This window comes from Corvus moneduloides, chromosome 13 (genome assembly GCF_009650955.1).
Source record: "Corvus moneduloides isolate bCorMon1 chromosome 13, bCorMon1.pri, whole genome shotgun sequence".
Taxonomy (NCBI): Eukaryota; Metazoa; Chordata; class Aves; order Passeriformes; family Corvidae; genus Corvus; species Corvus moneduloides.
Window position 1 is genome coordinate 13,787,042 of NC_045488.1, and position 15,828 is coordinate 13,802,869.

Here is a 15,828-nt window from a genome sequence, read left to right on the forward strand (position 1 = left end):
GGAAAAGTTCTACTCTTCCATAACATACCTCTGTGGGATAATAACTGCCTTTAATTTAATAACAAATTTTAAAATTAATGTCTTTCTGATTAAGAATAGATTCCTCCATAATTGCAAGATTAATATGAATTCCATTCCAGTTTTTCATGCCATAGAAGCATTTCTGTTATTTAATCTGACTCTACAACACAACAGTCCAGAATTGTACTTACTTTAACCATGAGTGCTCTATCACTGTACATGAAGTGCCACTGTTTCAGTAAAATTTGGAAATAGCTTTTGGAATGTAATACTGCAGGTAAAAGGTTGTAGCAGATTGCAACTAGTACTGTTCAAATTCCACTGAAATTGTATCAGCTCAGGAGTGCAGTTGCAAACTGTTCAGCGCTTCACATTTATGTCTGTATTTAGAGAAGCAGTCTGAACAAATGGTGTTGTTCAGAAAAAGCTGTAATCATCACGTTAGGAAGAGGCTTATCTAAACCTGACCTTGACCGATTTATTTGGCATGTCGTGTGTCTGACCTTGTTCTCAGAATGTTAAAACAGACACTCAGAGTTTAGAGTTGATTAATTTATCAACACATTTAAGAATGCAATGAAGCTGGTGATCATGTTACCATTAACTGACATGTATGTGTTACATATGATTATGTTATGATTAAAGAGAAGAAGGAATTTTACCAGAACAAATGTAGGAACAGTAAAAGACAGTGGTTGCTTTCTGCACATGTTACCAACTACAAGGGTACCCCGTCAAGATAAGAAAATTATATAAAGCTTTGGATATTATACATGAGAGAAGCTTTGGTTTTAGCTTTTCTCCATCTTGTTAATTTAGGTGAATCTAGCACAAACTGTAAAGACCTTTGAAATGAAAAGTAACTGTTGAATCTTTTTCTACTTAACCTGATGATATGATGTTTCTTCCTCAAAGCTAATAAAAATCTCCCCCATAGAGCAGAAACTTAACAAAAACTAGCTTAAGCATTCCAAATGATACTGAGATATACTCTGTATGCCTTTTTTGTAGAAATGGCTTGGAATTCATAGTTGAAATGTAAAATGAAGCAAAACTAAATTTAGAATATTCTGAGAACCTATTTTGGAAAGTACTGTTCAGTGAACAGTGGTTACCTAAGCTACTTGGGGAAAAGTGAAGGTATAAGTGTGGAACATTGCAGAGCCACTTTGGTACTTTTAAGTGATAGATTTAATGTATGTAACTGTAAAATTATGTTTGTATATATATATATATGAAAAATCCCAGTAGGATCCTGCTACTTTGTTCCACTCTAAGGGAAATCTTAGGGTTGTAATTAATAATGCTAAAACCCATGGTCTTGATAGCAGCAAAAGAAGCAAATGATATAATGAGAATTACTCGGGCATGGAAACATCGTTATGCCCTCTTATGCATATCTGAATCTGCATCCTGAATGCTGTGTGTGAGGCTGGTTTGTTCACCTCAAGCAAGATACGCAACAATTGGAAAAGATTTTAGAGAGGTGATCTAGGATTTGAAATGCCATGGATGGGTATTTTCTTTCCTCTGCCTGCCTGAGGCAGCTTTTGCCACGTTGAAATAACACTTCTTTGTTTCAGTTACAGAAGCTGGTTGGTAACTGATCTAAACTGTGTACAGAGTCAAATAGTGGAGTGACTGGTCCAAGTCACTGTTTCATCTTTCATGACCTAGCCCCTCTCCCCCTTTCATTTTTTGCCCTCTTTCACCAGCCTTCTAAGCCTGGTAACATTCTGATTGATTTTCAGTGTGGTACAAACACAGATGGAGAGAGGGTACACAAACAGAAGTGTAATGGTGGAAGGAAAGCTGCAGGCACTTCTTAAATAGGCATCATTATTGGAAACATGTATTTTAGAACTGCATATGAAACATTTGGGAGACAGATTTGCTTTGTTTTGCCCAATGTGCCTGTTCTGTGTGTGGAAAGGAAGTTGGTAATAGCATCATGCATGTTTTTAGGACCCATTAAATGAAGTACCAAACAAAAAAATTATGGAATATTAGTGTTGTCAATAAGAAAATAAAATGTGCCTCTAAAGCACTCTGAATATGTAGCTTGGTGACTGTGTCTTGAAGTTCCACCTCCTCTAGTCTTTCATTTCTGTGCAATTTACTCCTCCGTTTATTTGGTGGGTACGTATGTGTGTTTGGGTGCAGGCAGTACCATGAAACTACAGCTTGAGTGGGTTTTATACTGTATGTAGAGTCAAGAAAACCTCTGAGCAAAACTGTCCTGCGAAGTTCTGTTTGAGTTGAATTGGACCACATCTATAGGATAATAAAAATTAATTCTGTTTATCTGTAATAGTCACTTAACTATTGTGAACCTTCCTCTGCTAGGACTATTCCAGTAAGTCTGTGTTGGGAAGGGGGGTCGTTAGTGTGAATTTTTGTTTTTTCTATTTCTGAACCTCGGCAAGAGCCAGGTACTTCTTTAATGCCATCAGGAGGATCTCTAATCCTTACTAGCAGAAGCCAGTTTATGTATTCAGGTGATTTGTCTCTGAAAGTATATGTTTGTGTGTGTATGTATGGGAAGTGTTTGACTCCGTCAAACAGGAGGGAACAATGTGAACACAGAGTTAGTTAATATTTTACTCCAGTCTATCCAACAACTTCTGACCTTCAAAGGACTGTTAGTATAAGCCACTCTGAGTATGTCATGATACATAGCCAGGGGGATAATATGACATTGATACAGGTACTGGTTAAGAGGTTAATACTTTCCTGGCCCTGCATTTTATAACTTATATAAATGTTAGGTCATGCCTAAATTGGAAAATTTTGTTTAATATGCTCTGTGTAAAAGAGGGCTGCATTCTCAGTCTTAAACTGTAAGTATTTTAATATTTCCTTACATCTAATAAATGGAAACCTAAATAGTTTTGGAAGTAATATTAAGGACATGGTACCATTTCAGTCAGTGAAAATGACCTTGTAAGAAAACAAATCTTTTCTCTAAACTGTCACCAGTGAATTTTTAATGAGTTAGTAGAATGGCTCTAGCTGAAATGAAATGAGAGACCAGTCTGGCTTGCTTGTAAATTTGTGCACTTGCTTACTGAATAATCTCTTGAAGTACAGCAGAGAATTTAAGCTGGTTGCAGTGTACCTCACTAAGAGAGGGAAAAAACACTCACCCTTTTAATAGGTAACTAATAATAGTTAATTTCCAAAGGCATAGCCATGTGTTAAAGTTGGCTAGGCCTCATTTTGAGATGATGGGAAGAATTAATATAACCAGTGTCAGGTACAAAAATACCAAGTGCAGCCATTTAGGCTTTTTTCCAGAAGCTTTGTTGCTTTTGTTGTAACCTTTTCTTGGGGCGTAGGGAGGATGGGGTGGGTGGGTTGGTAGCCTAACATTCCATTTTTAAGGAGTTTTCGTACTCCTTTTGTAGACATATGAGATTTTATTATCCATGCCATTCGATGTTACTCTGTTATTCATCCTAAGGCTTCCAACTGCTTTAAGAAATAGTGTCTGGGGTTAGAAGAATTGCCTAAAGGTACACAGTGGGTAAAAACGCCAGAATTACAAGCAGAGGTACAAACAGAAATAAAGACCTGTTATTTGCATACCTGAACTTTGAAAATTAGATGACTGTAGCTGAATAATACTGATTTCAAAGCTCTCTTTACAAAAGAGCTAATAGTAATGGCATTTAAAGCGTTGTCGCTGTGTGGAGAATCACTACGTTTGTCTTTTTTTCCCTCAGATTCAGTCTTTGGGTCTAGAATGGTTTGGGATTTTTTTTCTTTTGTTGGAAATCACCTTCATGTTACCTAAGGAAATCAGTGTCTAGTTGTTTTATTTAAACTATTTTGTTTATATAAAAAAGAAGAGGAAAAGACAGTAGAAAGATATTTGATATCTCCATCACTGCTACCCCCTCTGGATCATCTGAGGGAGGTGAGTAGATATGAATCCCTGAAGCCACATGAAACTTCTTACATGTAGTTCAAGAAGTTAAACTAGTCGAGCATCAACCTAAAAAGGTGGCCCATGAGTCTTCAGAGCTGATGTCAGCAGCCAGTATCTTAATACCTGAAGTGTTCTACACCAGTGTTAGAATGAAGTGAGCAGCACCACCATTTCCTTTTTTCAGAAGATTTTGGAAGATTATTGTGTCATTTACTTAGATTCCACAATTATGAATATAAAAAAAACCCCTGAAAATCTGTTACTTCCATTAAAAAGCTCCACTTTTTGCCCCAGCTCATTTTGAATGGAGATTTGCTCTCAAAGTATGGCTGTTAAAGAACAAACAGTTAATCGGTTGAAATAGTTTTCACAGAATAACAGAATCAATTAGGTTGGAAGAGGCCTCTGAGATTAGAGTCCAGTCTATGACTGAACACCACAATGTCAGCTAGACCCTGGCACCAAGTGCCACCTCCAGTCTTTCCTTAAAAACCTTCACGGACGGTGACTTCACCACCTCCCCGGGCAGTCTGTTCCAGTGTCTAATCACGGTTTCTGTGAAAAAATTCTTCTTAATGTCAAACCTAAACCTCCCCTACTGCAGCTTGAGGCCACGTCCTCTCGTCCTGGCACTGTTCCCTGGGAGAAGAGACCGACCCCCACCTGGCTACACCCTCCTGTCAGAGAGTTGTGGAGAGTGATAAGGTCACCCCTGAGCCTCTTCTCCAGGCTGACCCCTCCCAGCTCCTTCAGCTGCTTCTCATCAGGCTTGTGCTCCAGACCTTTCGCCAGCTCCGCTGCTCTTCTCTGGACCTGCTCCAGCACCTCAATGTCCTTCCTGGATTGGGAAGCCCAGAACTGGACATGCAATTCCTGATACTCAGTTGAACTGGATTCTGAAAAGAAATGTTAAGGTTTTTAGAAAAATTTGCTGACTTTTGCCTGATAATCATTGGATTTAGCCAAAATTTAATGATTCTAATAGCGGTGAATGAGATACTAAACTTCCACACACTTCAGATCTTCCTTTATTTTGTAAAAGTACTCTAAGGATCCTGTAGTGTGTAGTCACTGCCAAAGGGGAGTTTCACCAGCCAAAACACTGAAGTCAGCCAAAACTATTTTTTAATGATCAGTTACACAACGTCTCTCATCTCTTTGCCAGTGTGCAGGGTGTGGTAAAAAAAAAGGTGTGGAGCCACAGAATATTTTCTGCATTCCTGTCCAAAAGTATTTTTTTCTGTATTCAGGTTGAAACTGAACATTTCATTTGCATCTCAAGGACCTTGTTTTTGTGTTCTGTCCAGTTTCTTTGGGTTTACTCAATAATGAATGGTGGGAAAGATTTCGATGCCTTTTATACTACCTGTTCACTGCTTGCAACAAAGTTCAGAGTAGAATACTACATAAATGTATTTGCTTTACTGAGATTTCTGCAACAAAGGTGGTGTAACAGTATTTATTATTTTGACTGGGTCTTGACCAAATTTAATGTTTTAAAATACTTTGAACACATATATAACTATATACAAGGACACAAAGCTGAGCTTTATTAGGTTAGTTTATTGTTAGGCAGAACACCTGAGAAAGGAGCAGGATGGAAGATCAGGGAAATGTATTTTACTGCTGATTTTCCCTTATGTTCCATAGGCCTAAAGCTGAAAACCGAATGCCACATCCATATAAAGTCCAGCAGCTGTGACTATGTGGGCTCAGATAAGTAGATCTATGCTAGTTAAAACTTTATAGATCAGGTGTACATATCAAAACAAACAATACACATGTACATATATATGTGTGTGAGTGTATGTGCGTATGTGTGCATGCATTCATTCGCTTCCTTCTCCTCTGTTACAAGTTAAATGGAGCTTGTACACTATTAAAAACCTGTTCTAGAGAAAGAATTATAGAGATTTTTTCACAAACTTTTAATTCCTTTTCTCAACATAGCTGTCATCTTCTAAGTAATGTTATGCCCTGTAGTAAGTATAGGAAAGGAAGAGGTAGAGAGATCAGTGTTGAGAGAGCCTTTATTTGTGCATGTCCAAATTCAAGTGCCTCGGTTAACATTGTTAGCCATTACATAGTCCTTGATATAATCAGGGTACAATTTTTCCTGACTTTAGTCACAACTGCGCACTCAAGTCTATGGAAACCAAACCCAGTGTCTCAAACACCAAGGAAGTTAAGGAGCATGTAGTTATTGATCCTCTGGAAATATTTGGCTGAGTGACTTGCCTCAGGAGGTCTTTGCCATAGACAGGAATAGACTCTGGATTCTCTAGGGCTGGTTTTGGGTAACTTAGCTGTGAAACTGTCATCTTTTTATTGCCTCACTCGTTTCTGCAGTAAACTCTTAACTTCTCAAGCTAATTGACTTTAAGCTTTAGTATTAAAATGTATGAGAACTATTAAAAAAAATCAGTAGTTAGAACATGGATTATTTTCTGCCACATATGATCTATTTTTGTGGTCAGAAAGGTATTTTTTTCAATATATCTTTTTTTTTAGGATTTGATAACTTGTTTTATTTGGTTTGAGTCCACTGCTGGGCTAATAAGTAAAGTTACTGTGTGTGTACTGTGGCACAATGACAACATCAGAATGCAGAAAGCTTATCTTCAGTCAGTCACAGAGGACTTTGTATTGTGGGATCTTCTCCATAGAGCTGCATTTTCTTTCTTCTAGACAAGCTTCTTTTTCTTTATTCTCAGCTTTTTTCAGAAATTCACAACCCATTTCCAGCTCCTTTTACCTAATCTCTGTAGCTTAATTTTGCTGATAAGGCTTAAATCAGGAGTTTAAACATGATAAAATTTGAGAAAGTATAATAAAATATTTTGTGGATTCAAAGGTATTAAATAAGAAGGTGATATGAGTGTGGTTAAGAAGTCTTCAAATGATGTGGTTATTAAGAGAAAGGTATTGTTCCTTCAGAGATGGAGGAGATGAATATCTGAATGTAAAACAGGCTAAATGTAGGGACTAAGAAGGCACTGAGTGCCCTGGAAGACAGAGCAAGAACAGGCAAACTGAAAGGAAAGACAAAACAAATGCAAGCAAATAAGCACAATAAGCAAAATGCTATAGGGTATTTACTTACGTAAAAATAATTCTGTAATACAATGCAGTAAATAGTAACAGTAAGAAGTTGGTTTACTAAAACATGCTGCCACAACTAGTAAATGGGACTAAAAAGAAAAAAGTGTGTTTTCTATATCATAGGGAAGAAACGGCAAAATTGGAATTCAGGTATGTTACTTTTAAGATCCAAAGATCCCACTTCAATGTTTGATAAAACTGCCCCCCTCTTCTGTTTTTCAAGGGGCTTGGATTTTTGCAGAGGTGTTTTGGTTTTTGTTTTTTCTTTTTCCTTTTGTATGGCAAATACGTCTGAATATACAGGATTTCATTCCAGGTTATGTTGTCAAGAATCTTGTTTAACCAGTTTTGTCTGTTTTGTGCTCTGTATGTTTATGTACATAAACTCCTTTAAACTTTCTGAAGAGACTGATCTACAATTCTGTGAACTAAAGTTCTTATATTAACAATGTTTGTTAATGTTTCATATTCAACTTAAATCATTACTTTGTGACCTTCACCCAGTTCTGTTACTGTGGGTTAAATTATAGAAACTTAGTTAAAATAATTGCCAAAACTTTTCCAACATCCCCAAATAAATAAATGTAAAGAATTTATGAATGGGCACCAACAGGAGTCATTAATTGGTGTCATGTCATTAAGCCTTAAGGACCGTTAGTTAACTCACACTGTAGTTAACTCACAGTGTTTATGTGCAGCACCATTACAAACAAGTCATGTCTGGACTGAGGGAAATGGATCCACAGCACAATCTCTTCCTGTCTTTTTCCTCATTTGTACTTACTAGCTCTTCAATGTTCAGTTTTCCTCCTTCTTTCATCCTCATCACTGTAACCCACTAACTGAATGCTTTTGCAAACAGCCTTCAACTCCTGTTTTTGAGTGTGTGAGCCAGTCCCTGAATTTTCAGTGAAAACATGGGACCCTGCTCATGCAGGCAGGACCGCAGAGATTGTCCCTGGCTGTTAGCAAATACTATTGGACAGTTTAAGGTGTCCTTGTTGTTGCCACTTTCAGTTTTAGCCTATGAAGCGCAGCAATTGCCATTCAGACTTTATCAACATACATGGTAATTTCACTGTCATTTCAATGCAGTGGTTTTCATATCTTCTACTGCCATGTTTTGTTAGGGAAATTCTATGCAGAATATAGTGAACCATCTCTAACGACAGTATTAATTGTACATGTGGTCTGTACATGAGTAATACTGCCTGCTGGCTGTGTGGGACTGCTGGAGCACCCTGCCTGTGCGCGAGGGTTCCATAGGCAAAGGGCACAACAATCCTTTTGTGCGTCAGCAGTGGCCGTGTATGGTTTGATAGCTGCTGGCCTGAACCTTATGTAAGTGTTCAATATATGGACAGGGATCTTTCTCCCCTAATGGTGTTGCTACAAGGTCTATCAGAACTGCTTGTATGCTTTGTGTATGCTCTCCAGTGATACCTAGGTTTTTTGCTGTCATATTCACCTGTCTGTCCAAGAGCAGGCCTGGAGGGGAGGTAGAAGGTAATGTGGGGTGCCAGATAAGACTAACAGTGGAGAACACAAGAAGGCAAGAGCTATGGAGACTTTTGATACCCTAACTTTCTGTGGTAATGTGTTATAGGATATGGCATATGTTGCCAAAAGCTCTTATAATCCAGAAACTTCATTTGTGCCAGTAAAGAGCTCTGCATGAAATTCTCAGTGCTCTGGGGAAAAATGAATATAAGCTATTTTCTGTCTAAACCCAGCTGTGTAATTTGACTCTTTTGGAGAGGTGATGCTGTGTGTGCTTTCTCTTACACAAAGAACATCTAAACTGTATTTGTATGGTTTGACTGTATTTAAACTTCACTATCAAATTGAAGATACTTTTGGATTGTTTTGTCTAGTATCCTCCTGAATATCCTCAGGGTGATCTTCCATGCCTTATATGTGTAGTACAGTTGTATAAGGTAAACTGGTAAGATAGATACTCCTGTGTTTCTTTCTGGTCTTGTCTGAAACAAGAAAAGATGAAAAAGATGTTGAAACAATAGTGTGCAGTGAAACCACATTGTGAAGAAAATTCCTGGTACTCTCCTCAGAATATAAGTAAGAAAAATGTTCAATCTCCAACTACAATACAGTGCAGCTCCCTATATATACAAAGAGAGTTTTCTACCATCTTGGAAAAGTATATGGATGTGAAAGAATTTTGTACTTAACATGTTGGAGAATTTCGTTGGGCAGGTGTAACCCTTGTAATGATGCCAAGGTCATTAGACCTGTGAAGATCTGCTGGCTAAGTGCTGGTCACTCAATCAGCTGGAACTCTAGGAAGGTTTTGTTTATATACCTAATTTATTTCCAAGATTTTAAATTAGGTTAATAAAGATAATACTCACAACCTACCCTTTATGCTTCTCTACATTTTACATATACTCACCTATCTTCTTTTAGTTTAATTTTGAGTCTGTATCCTACAGTATGTACAACAAAAAGCAGGCTGGAGCAGATCTCTAGATAATGACTGCATCTATATAATCTGAACTTAATTTTGACCCTCTTAGGTTAAATCATATATATAGATAGATGTTACTTTTGTGTTTATTTATGTATGTAGATCTCTGGGGTGGGGTTGTTGCGTTGTTTGCTTTTGTGTATGTGTGCATCCACTTTTAAGTAAATACTGCTTCCTGTGTTGGGAAAGTAGAGCAAACCATGGTAGATGTGGTGGAATCTCCAGGTCTCATGTGGGTCTACTGCAGTCCTGTCTTACTGTGCAGCCCCGGGTAGGCAGTTGGATGAAAAAGAACAGACAAATCAACATTCCTTTCCCTGAACTCCCCAGCATGCCTCAGCTGCTTTCACTCAGCTCCAGAAAGGAGAAATGAGACTAAAAGGAGCCACTGGTGGAGTGCTTGCTAATTAGTAAAACTTCGCTGCATGCAGAAAGCAAAAATTAAAGGAATATATACATGCTATTGAAATTTCAGTATGCAAAAGCCTAAAGAGTCAACAGAGATTTATTTCAGAGTGTTTAACTAGTCATGTACTTAGAAGAACAAGTTTTTTCAGTATTTTCAAAAGACCAGAACTTGTCAGCCTGCTTATGCTGCCAGTTTTTGTATAATAAGTTCATTGACCCTGTAGACAGTCTGAGTGTTTTCTGAGTTACCGCTTTATCTAATTTGCATGATTTTAAAGCTGTTGCTTGCTAGAAAACAGTCTAGTGAGGGCACTCTTTATAAACACCCTTTTATATAACTTTGCTTGTTCCTTTTGGGTAAGAGGAGGGGAAGATCAAGAGCAACAATCAAAAATAGCATAAATGAAAAGTTATTTTCATGCTTTCATAAAATACTTCACAAAATAGTTTCTGAGTAGTTTGATAGGATTTCTTTTGTTTTCACCTAGATAAATACAATTTCACATGCAAAAATGTTGTGTTTGGTAATTAATGTGTAATTACTTATTGTTGTCAGATAATGTAGAGGCCAAAAGGTATAAATGGATTTGAGAAGGATTAGAGAAATTAATGGCTGATACATTCATGGAAGAAAACCAGTGAGAGCTGAGAGTGTTATAATAAGGAAAGGCTTGCCCCATGATTGTTCTTCCTCTTTTTGCCTGTAAGCATCAGCCTTGGCCATGAGAGAGAATCCTGGTCTAGATTGATTCCTATGTCTGTTCTGGTGTTCTTGCTATTGTTTAGGGTCTTGGTGTAGAAGGCAGTGGGGCTGCACTTGAGAACCAGATCTTTGTACAGAGTACTATTTTGTATCAGCCCCTGAATGCCCAGGAGCAAGAACCACCCATTATGTCTTGGGTTCTTTTATGTTCTTTAGAGGGGATTCTGAATGAGAAGTCAGTGAAGAGCAAAGATTAAATCCTTCCAGCTCTTTACAGAATTAAATGTTTATGAGTAGATACCTGGTCTGTGTTACAACAGTACAGATAGTATAACAATATAGACAGATACTTCCACTCATGGTTTTCACAGTAAATGGTAGGGTGTTTTAGAGGGTAAGTGGTAAAGTGATGATTAGCTCTGAAACATTATGTGCTGCAGCCAGTTGCCCTGCAAAAAAAATTCAGAAATCCATTGCCACAAGTTGTTATGCATGGTTCATTATAATTTGTGTGAGTGCTATGTATTGATTTGAGTTTCTGAAAAAAAACCAAAACGGTATCTTTTTGAATACAAGATGAGCTCAGTATTTAATACAAGTTGAACCCCCACTGTTTTTTTACTGTCAAGGTCTCTTTATATAATCTGTCATTTACTCTGCAGCCCCACAAATAGTTGCGTGGATGTAGTGTGTTGTATGTTAGTGCTTGGAATCATCAGTGGGGTGAGGCTGCCTAAATTTTGTGTTGCTGTGGAAGACACTCTTCATAAATACGTTCTTCCTTAAAGGTCCATATGGCTTTTCCTATGTGTTATAGGCTTTAGTTTACTTGGAATTGCCAATGGAACGGAATTACCAATTACCATTAACAATGGGATTTGGTAACAAAATATTTTAGGGCAATAAGGAGGATGATGTTAAGGTGAAAATATGAGATGACAAGCATGAGACTGTTCAGCTGTCATGTATTACTTTATCTGTAGATATGCCCAAGGAGAAAAAATGCTAAATATTAGTATTTCTGTTGATATTTTAATGTTATATCCTAGCTGTATTTGCTGTGACGCCTTATGAAACTCCTGTTGGAAAACAGCATCAATTCTTTTTTTTTTTTTAAACATGACATAATTTGTTTCCACTAGAGTGCTGCTGCCCTTGCAAGTGAAAAAAATGCTGCACAGGAGGAGCGAAACAGTATAGAAAATCAAGTCAAAGAGCTGATTGAGGAAAATGAACAATTGAAGAGAAAAGTTACTGAGCTAGAGAGGAAAATTGAGGAGTTGCACAAACAAATTGATAATATGAAAGGAGAAGAAAATTCAGTGAAGGAAAAATTAAAGACATATGAGGTAAGTTAAGAAAACAAGCCCCTTAAGTAGTCTTCCTGTTTTCAATAGATTCATTGTAGAATAAAAACTGACTAAGAGGAGGATGGACAATGCCATAGGAAAGGGTAAGGAAAACCAGCAAGTTGCCAAGAAGCAGTATGCAGTTTACTGACATGTATAGGAAGGATTTTCCCATTGAAAACCAGAGTAAAACCAAGTCACACCTTGGGATTGAGGAAATCAGTGATAGGCCAGAGTGAACAGACTTTATAGCTCAGTTTACTTGTCAGATTAAAGGCCTGGCCACTGTTTCTGAATGTATCAAATTGCATCATTGCAGGAAGAGAAGCAACAATTTGAAGAAGCTTTGAAACATGCTGAAAAGGAGGGAAAAGAATTGTTAGTGTTGAAAGCAGCTTTGGAAAGCCAGCTAGAAGATATGCAGGTAAGAACAAGAATTTGGATAATTTAAATTTTAAATTTTCTGTTTATACTTGAGTCACTATTGCTTTCTGTAGAGTTAGGTCTCATTCTTTTTGAAGTACACTTTGTTTTAAAGTTTAGACCTCACTTCTATGTTCAAATGTGTACTGAAACCATAGCATCATCAAATTAAAGTAGTTTTCTTTCTGAAGTTGTTTTTTTTCTATTTCCATGGATCTAGAAAAATTTCGGGGAAATTAATTGCCAAACAAGCTGCCTAAGGTTTCATATATCTGTTTTATTATTTTCAATGTTCATGCAATTCATGTAGGTATTTACATGTAAAGGAATGAAAAGCTGTACTAGGATATAAACAAAAATATTGTTAATGGATAAATATCAGGATGTTTGCTTCTCTATTTTTATGAACCTGTCTTATTTGCAAATGTTGCATGGAACTGGAATATTTAATCACAAAACCAGAGATGTTTAACACATATCACTAGGATTTGCAGCCTCTTAAATTCTGAATGAAGTCCTCTTTCCACCTTGCTCCTTAGTCCACCCAGTGTTCAGGAAAGGATACGCTTTCTTTCAGATTAGCCCAGAAATTAAACCTGTTGAGAATGCATCTACTTCAGAGCAGAGGAGAGGGATGTTGGCAATGTTGTGTATGAGTCAAGATTGGGTGATTCAGATGGCATGAAAGTTCAGATCTATTTAGTAACAAGGGGAATGTCTGTAAATCTTGAAACTGTTCTCACTGACCTCATATTTTGTGTCTGCAAAAGCTACAAACCTAATTTTTCTTCTCTGATTCACCTTTTACATAAACCAAGGAAGCACTGATTTCAACAGTATCAGTTTAGAATTATCTTAGTTTTGCTTTTAGAAGCTGAGGTTTCAAGTGATTCTATCAAACAAGTCAGACTCAAAAGTGAGGACATGTAAATTGCTAGTGCCACTTCTTTGATTGAATAGATGTTTTCCCCTGTTGTCTTTAACATAAATTTTACTTTACTGTTCTGAAAATCTGAAAATGAAACTTGTCTCTAAGTGGATTAAAAACCAAGGAAAGACTGTGTTAACTAGCATGTTTTGATGGTTCAGTTAATTATGGTAAAAAGAAAAAATAACAACAGCAAGAAAATAGTTCTATGTCTTTAAAATTGAATGTGCTTCAAGAATACAAGGTTTTAACAATATGGGTAAGTGAGTTTTGTTTCCACAAAATGATGTTTTTAAGCTGATGTTCCTTGTAACTACATGAATAAGTGTTCTGAAGCTTTTGGTCAGGCTTGGTTTTTGGTTGTCTTCTTTTATTTTTTTTTTTCCCATTTTAAATCTGTTTATCTGCTCTACCTCACTGATTCTCCTCGTTTGCTTGTCTATATCACTGATAGTCTACACAATCACTGCATTGCTCATCACTGCCTTGCATTTAGCACACTCCCCTAAGAACTCCCTTCTGTCACAGTCTGACTTGACCTTCCTGTGTAACATGGATCAATGCACCATACACATCTCCTGCATCTTGATTAGCTTTGGGTCAAGATGCTTGAAAAGTGTGGGGTTTTTTTTCTGTTTATGCATCCTTCAGGTCATCGTGCCAAATAAGGCTGCCTCCAACCAGGGTCTCCAAATGAAAGCATTCTAGGGAAGGTGACAGGAGAGTCTGTCTTGACATTTTATTCACATCTTATGTCTAAATTCTGGCATGCTAAAATTAATCCTTTTTCTGATTCTACAATCTCATCCACTGGATATGAGCACTAACAGACCTCAGGATGTAATCAGTGGCCCTTTTGCTTAGAACAATTCAGCCTTTCTGTCTTTAGAGTTGTTCTAATGAATAATGTTGTGCAGTAGGTTGATTTGGCCTTGTGTTACCATTGACAATTTAGATGACAAACTCTGGCACTGTAATAATGTGTATCCCAGTGGAAATGTAATTCCTGACTGTCCCATCTTGCTTTTTTACGTAACACAAATTACTTCTAATGGTGGACTAGCATAAGAAAGACAATGACAATACAAAGAGAACTGTAACAGTTACTGTAAACAGCCAAGTCTATTCCTCCTCCATTGGATTTCTAGTCAGAAAAGTTAAAGCTGGTATGCACTTAATTGTAAGAGACAGTTTGCATTAGTGCTTTCATCTAAAATCACCCTCAATATATATTGAAATTTTGTTTATGGATGGTCAAGTGAGGAGTACTTTTGTAGCATTTTGTGTTGTGTTCTAACCTCTGTTTTAGGGTAGCCACCTCAGGGAATGAAATACATCTCAACACTTTTGCACCATTGAGAAGGGAAATGACTTAATTATTATGCCCCTTAACTATAGCATATATGGTACTGTAATATCTTACAAAACAACAACTACACCAGCATTATGGATGGCAGCATCAAGTAATCCGTGCTTTTTAAATTAAACAATTAGAGCATGGAATCCTTTCATTGGGTGGAAAAATAGGAAGTTTATCTTTTCATTGTGGTAGATAATGGTAGGCACCTAGAATTAGCATTGCAGAGCATTGTAAGTTGAAATACATTCTTAATTTTCAGTTATCAGTTGAGATAAATGACTAATTTTGTATAGAGAACATTAAATACTATTATTTGAAAAAATAGAGAAATATCAGAGTAATCTTCTAGGTTAGTGTGAAAACAAATGACTCCTTTTCATTTCCCACACTTTAGCTTTACAAAGTAATTAATTGCCACTAACAATTGCCTTTAAATTGGCAACTGACAGGCTGTTTGCCTGACTTCCAGTTACACTGTGACAGCCCAGCCATTTCCACTGAGAAGTGCTCAAGGATTTTTGTACCTGAAGGGCACTCAAATTAGAGATTATATGTAAGTTGACCATTGAAGCTGTCAAATTTGGGCATCCAAATTTCAAATACTGAAATTCACTATAGTGTACTGAAAGAGTAGACGCTGAGGAAACTGCAGTATGTGGGTAGTTGGTAACAACACTCCCATTGCATCATGGTTTTAATACCTGAGTTAAGAAAAGAGGTATAAATGGACATTCAGTTGTTTCTAGCATGACGTACCAGTGTTTGTCCTATACTAGCTAGAGAATTGTAAGACCTGAAATTTTTCTTAATTTTACAGCAGCTTCTGATATTATTGTGTTAAGTAACGTTCCTTTAAGGCATTAGAAAAGATGGTCTACATTTCATTATATGTGTTTTTTAATCTACTGCAGGAGAACACGCGTTGCATTTCACAGGAACGGCAGCAGTTAAGTCAGCAGTTAAAAGATGAAACTCAGCAGAAGGAGCAGTTAAAGCAGATAAAGAATGAAATGGAGAATGAACGATTGCAACTGAGCAAGACTGTTGAGAAGTTACAGGAGGAGGTATGAATTCACCCCCAAGAGGCTGCAGGGATCTGAATATCTACCAGACAGAAT

General features: G+C 37.1%; 1 protein-coding gene across 7 annotated transcripts in view; it reads left to right on the forward strand.

The window, feature by feature from the left end:
• Positions 1-15,828, forward strand: part of CGNL1 (cingulin like 1) — a 55,330-nt gene that overhangs the window by 24,644 nt on the left and 14,858 nt on the right. For all 7 annotated transcript variants that reach the window (XR_004242907.1, XM_032123358.1, XM_032123362.1 and 4 more), the window contains 3 exons: positions 11,793-11,999; positions 12,319-12,423; positions 15,622-15,774. Coding sequence is in view for 6 of the 7 variants with exons in the window: in XM_032123358.1 (XP_031979249.1) it covers positions 11,793-11,999; positions 12,319-12,423; positions 15,622-15,774 (465 nt within the window). In the remaining variant the exon portion in view is untranslated. The remainder of the gene's footprint in view (positions 1-11,792; positions 12,000-12,318; positions 12,424-15,621; positions 15,775-15,828) is intronic.